The 5,632-nt window shown below is 38.3% G+C and overlaps 1 protein-coding gene across 1 annotated transcript in view; it reads right to left on the bottom strand.

The window, feature by feature from the left end:
* Positions 1-576: 576 nt before the first annotated feature.
* Positions 577-5,632, bottom strand: part of LOC104532364 (LIM domain and actin-binding protein 1-like) — a gene marked incomplete at its 3' end in the record, with an annotated part of 14,812 nt that continues 9,756 nt past the window's right edge. The window contains exons 4-6 of the mRNA XM_010177556.1: positions 4,611-4,713; positions 3,045-3,205; positions 577-684 (exon numbers count right to left, since the gene is read on the bottom strand). Coding sequence (XP_010175858.1) covers positions 577-684; positions 3,045-3,205; positions 4,611-4,713 — 372 coding nt within the window. The remainder of the gene's footprint in view (positions 685-3,044; positions 3,206-4,610; positions 4,714-5,632) is intronic.

Below are 5,632 nucleotides of genomic sequence, written 5' to 3'. Positions count from 1 at the left end.
AAAAAAAAAAATACAAACCCAAAGCACAGCACCAAAACCCACAAACAAAACAAATCCCTGGCTGTGAATCATCTTTTTATGGTTAGACACAAAAAATGCTTAGGTGGCTTCATCATAGTCATAAAAAATTAATAGCAGAGTGAAAAAAGAAAAACAAAACAAAACAAAACCAAACCAAAACACCCCCACAAAACCCTCAGAGATTTCAGCCCTATCAGCTACTGAAGCCATCAGAAAATAGATACATACGATATTGAAGGATTCTGCCACACTACAGGCATGTCATTACTGAAAAGACAGGGGAAATCTCCAAGAAAACTTAAAACTTGTCTCAAGATACTCTCTACAACTGCTTCAAAGTCTTCCACAGAGACTTGCTAGCTTATAATTCAGAATACAGTCTAAAAAAATAATTAAAAAAAAAAAAATCAGGAATTCTGCAGCATGTAAATAATCTGTACCAGCTGCTCATATTCAATTTCTAGATAGCATGTGGAACAAGTATATCAGCTGTGCTTCTACAACTAGTTCCACTTAAAGTGAAGTCCTTGATCTTCACCATTATGAGCATCTTACCTTCTCCCCATCCTGATAGGAAATGGAGTCCTCAAGACTTGGTGGCATATTCTCCTTCTGCTCAGATTTGTAATTCTTGAGTTCACTTTCACTGGCTTGAATCTCATTCTATAGAATAAAGCACTTGAAAGTTGACAGGTTCTTTTCCCCTAGGCAAGTACTTGCTTTCTGTTTTTCTTAAAACCTTTTTTTAAACTGTTTTCCTAGTATATAGAGTGATAATTAAAGGAAAGGGCATTAAAATCTATACAGACTTGGTAAGTGGTACATTCTAATGAAGAAAAAAGATGGGGCTGTAGAATTTTACTATGCTCTATGGAGGTAATGCCAGCATTTTTCTAAACAACCCCTTTTCTCTATTTCCAGATTCCTGTTTAAAATCAACTCTCATTTCCCCTGCTCAATCCACATCTTCCTTTTCCAGGAATGTTAATTTTCATTTGAAATCACAACTATTGCAAGACAAGTACTATCTAAAGCACTGTGTAACTGAAAAATACAATTTGACATAAAAGCAAGTCCTACCCCTTGCTTCAATACTAGTCAAAAACTAGTAAGTTGTTATTTACTGAGGTTTTGTACAAATTGACTTGTGAAAATCACGAAAAAAATCATTCAGACTTTAAAAAAAAAAATAAATCCAGTGAAACCTTGTGTTTCTTTCATTGCCCCAGGATATAAGATAATTGGAGAGAGACTCGTGCCTCTCACAAGGCATCTTCTCTGTAACATGAAAGAGAAACAGCTAAATGCCAGCACCAGCATCTTATTGGATTTTGTAAACAAGTCTGCAGGAAACCAACCATGTCTAATAGGTATGTAATTGAACGTTAGAATTTTAATGTATAGATGTCTCAATATGCTGCCTATCATCTCTCCCTCCCCTTCCTGTATCCCTTGCAATGCATAGAAATGATTGCTTCTCACCCTTACTCTAACCAACACTAAAAATGTCTATCAGTTTTCATCCACACCACAATGACCTCAAAATAGCTGTTCCCAAGACAGGCTGTAGCTTTCCTTTGTAGCGCAGATGTGACACATTTTAAGAGAAGGGAAGTACAAATACCACACTACCATATCAAAAGAGCCCTAGTTGCTTTGTCAGCAAGAGAAGGAGAATATCCAAGAGTTATGGCTGCTATTGGAACACAGAAGTACTGCAAACATTGGCCTCAGAAACCGTTGTTTGCTCCATCTTACGTGCTGCCCTTGTCGATGTGCCAGGCCAAAACTGAACCAGATTGTGCCAAATGGGATCTCCCAAGAGCATCAGGCTGGACTGACACTCAAACTGACACCGCTGGGGATTTGCAAACAAGAGTCTCAGGAGACATCTATGGTAAATCTCTTGCCATTAGGACATAATTTAGTGGATCAGCTACTACCCTGAGCCACAAACTGTAAAAGGCAATCTAGCAAACTGAATCCAGGCAAGAAACAGGATGCAGAAATCAGCAATTAGCAGTTAATCAGATTTGTTGCACTGGCTGCAATTACTTTCCACTCATGCTGTGTAGTTTACTCCCTCCCAAGGGTTGGAGAATTAGACCCACACTGCATATGAAATTCAGAAATCATTTCAGCTGGGTAAAGACTTCTGCCTCCCTACAAAGATACTCAGGAAGCATGCACTCTTCCAAAGCTTAGAACCAGCATTTTTGGCTTTTATTTCCAGTGCAAGTTTCCCAACTTAAAAAGGCCTATCCTCTTAAAATTTATTACTCTGGTTTACAAAAGTCATACTTAAGCAATAAAAGTTCCCATCGTTAAGCAAAAGTGTCAGACAGTTCCAGCAAATGTACTTAAGCACTTTTTAACAAAAGCTTAGATTCTTGTAATCTCTTCAGCGACAATACTTTACCATGATTCATTAATTACTCATTTCCTAATCAAATATCTGCAAAATTGGCACGAGTTCATTCACTGCAAGAGTCTAATTGGATTCAGATAATGAGTGAGAAGACTTGAAGGGAGGTGAAAACCAAAAGGGAGGAAAACTGACTGGAGATCCCAAAGCTGCAGGCCAAGAGATCCAGGTTCTATGCACTGAAAGTCACTCCATCTTACTGTGTCTCGGTTCCCTCTAACTTACAGCTAATGTACAACACAGAATTGAGGGTTTTTCAAAAACAAAACAAAACAAAAAACCAACAACAAACATGCAAAGAGCTACAGACATGCAAAAAGAAAAAGAATGTCAGCTGTGTTTCAGAAGGACCTCAGTCAGGGTGCCAGCAATTAAGTCCTTGGAAAACTTTCAAGATTATTCCAGGAAGATGCAAATACTTATTTCTTCCTGCAGTATGTAGAGGCAACTCTTCATCAGAAATTACTCCTATGGGCACAAAGTTATTCTCAAGAAAATATGGCATTATCTTCAAAAAGCCTGGTTTCCATAACATCTTCTTTCCAGTTTGAGGTTGGGACAAAAATTAACCTCCACAGAAGCCAAAGAACAGACTTACCGTAGTAATGAGGCCTGTGGAACTGCCCTGCTTGGACACAGCTGCCTGATACTTTGCCAGCCTGTCCTTTATTGAAGTTTCTGTTAAACGAGGCATCTCCAGGCTTTTCTTGGTCTCTGCTTTATCTGGGCTGAGTGCTGGATTAGTATCCACAAGATGCCCTGGAAAAAGAACTACATGAATAAAGGGTAACTTTCAGGAACACCAGTAGACCTGTCTCTGTACAGAAAAGATTTACAAATCCCATCCCTTCACCACTTCCAAGACCACAGAAATTCCAGATCTGAAATGTTTCAGTCGAAGGTTTATGCTCCAAGTCTCGTAATTAATCCAGCTAATTTCAGAAGTAGCATATTCACCAGATGGTGTGTGCAGCCAGTGGTCTCAAAAGTGATGAAAGCAAACAGTTTAACAGTGAAGACTCTTGTGCTGGTTTTGTCCACTGAAAGCAGCTGCTACAGTGGCTAAATGGAAATACACATCACTGCTGTAGTGGAATAGTTGTCCAAATCTTTTGGGGAAAACATGGGAAGAAAGGAAGGAAGTCTCACCTGCCACTTCCACCTTCTCCATGGAAATAATTTATCACATGACTTTGTGAGGATCTCGAAAACAAACAAGTTACAAAATAATTCAGTTTAGTCTTGCAGGATCATTTGAATGATCTGTATCTCAAGAGGAAAGGAACATTTGGGAGCTTAAGTCTTTGCACAGGTGCAGATCTCCCGACTCACAGAATTATGCCCCATTACTTGCCATCCATCTTTCAATTTCACTATCAGATGTTAGCCAAATAGGTTTGAAAAGCCAGCTCCTGTGATTGCTTTGCTATCTAACTTCCTTGTAGAATGGTGAGGTCTTCAGTAATAGCTTAATTGTTCAATAAAGATGATAAAAAGAAAAGACCTTTCACTAGCTAGTGGCCTTCAATGACTAAAAAGTTGCATTAATCACTGAGGTCCCTCTTTTAGGGACAATAAACAAATGTAAATAGTTCTGGCCATTCTCTCCGTTATTGCTCAAATAAGGACACAATCTGCATCACTAAGTAGTGAGATACAACATTAGCCATAGGCTGAAAACACAAAAGATTGTAACTGTTAGAAAAGAATCTCCAAACATATGAAAAATACGTAATTTTTCTCAAGTCATGAGGCTGGCTGTAGTTCCCTGTGTCTGGACAAGGGAAGAGGGATGAGAATTAAGGGAAGAAGGCATATTGTCTTGTCTGTCTGTTCACTACCTTCTAAATTAGTATGACTATTAAAAATAGTTCTAGGATTGTTCTGGGATTAAAACACAGGGAAAAATAATGGGTTCTATTTCTTAACTTGTTAGTTATCTCCTGTGCCTCAGTTTCCTGTGCTTTAGGGTATAAATGCTTTAAAATTCACAGCAAGACTCAATACACTAAATGCATTGCTCCCATGGACCTTACAGATGGAAGATGGCTGAAGTTCCTTCCATTTCTGAAAGGTAAAAGTTATTTCCATTGTATTGTATAAAGTAGTTTTATAAAATAAAAAGAAAACCCAAACAAACAACAAAACCATGAGGTTTACTGACCTGATGTACTATGGCTCTTCTCTCCAACATCCAAGTCCTCCGAAGAGAGGCTGTTTTCAGAAATCCTTCTACCAACTGCTGTCTTCCTCTGGTCTCTGGGGATCTGTTAGAGACAAGACCCACCTATCAGCTGCCTGGACAAACAAAGATTGTTGCGTATAATCCTTTAAGATGCACAGGTGTCACTAGCAAATCTGCTTTACTGGAATAAAGAAGTCTAGCAGGTGACATCTTATTTAAGCAATATAAAGTTTGATCACAGAATACCTGACCCTTTGTCACCTGGAAAACACTTTCTTGCAGAGGTCAGTAGATGCCCTTTGATAAGTTATCTTTGTTGAAAGATCAGAGAACCACAAAGATCAGATTTTTAGGCATTTACCCACTGCAAATAAAAAACTTCAGTCTAGATTTTTGCATTTCATCTGATTTCTTTTGAAGCTGATGTCTGAGGTCATTTTATGAAGATTTAAAATCAGAAAAAAGGATGAAAGGAGTGAGCTAGCAACAATTTGCATTGATTTTCAGCAAAAGAAGAATAAGTACTATTATAATCAAACTTATCTGAAGTTACTTGTTTTGATTTGGATAGCTCAGGCATTTGGTACCAAATAATTCTCTAATTAGGCCTGATAAAGCTGAAGCTTAAGCAGGAGAATGCTAGAGAGAAATATTCTCAGATATCCAGGATAATCACTATTGGCAAGGCTGCAGTGCTGGACAGGGTGTTTTGTAGCACTACCACACAGATGCTCTGGCTGGCTCTATCAGATTTGATACTCAGTTGTTGAGACCAACTCCCCAAAATCTAATGCTCAATAAAAGAAATTGTCAAAAGAAATTTCAGCAGCTTTGATAAATGCTCATGAAATGCATGAGTTTAATTTGACTTCATCAAGATAGGATGTTTTCACAGCTGAAAGTCAGCCTATAAAATCCTAGAAGGTGATAGATCTTTGTTCCCTCCCTAGAAGAGTTAAATCACAGGCCAGCTGGAAATTAAGATTGAGGCTAATGTAGGG

Source organism: Antrostomus carolinensis, unplaced genomic scaffold, assembly GCF_000700745.2.
Source record: "Antrostomus carolinensis isolate BGI_N321 unplaced genomic scaffold, ASM70074v2 scaffold35741, whole genome shotgun sequence".
NCBI classification, from domain to species: Eukaryota; Metazoa; Chordata; class Aves; order Caprimulgiformes; family Caprimulgidae; genus Antrostomus; species Antrostomus carolinensis.
The sequence above is the reverse complement of the archived record's forward strand: the minus strand, read 5'-3'. Positions and strand labels throughout refer to the sequence as shown.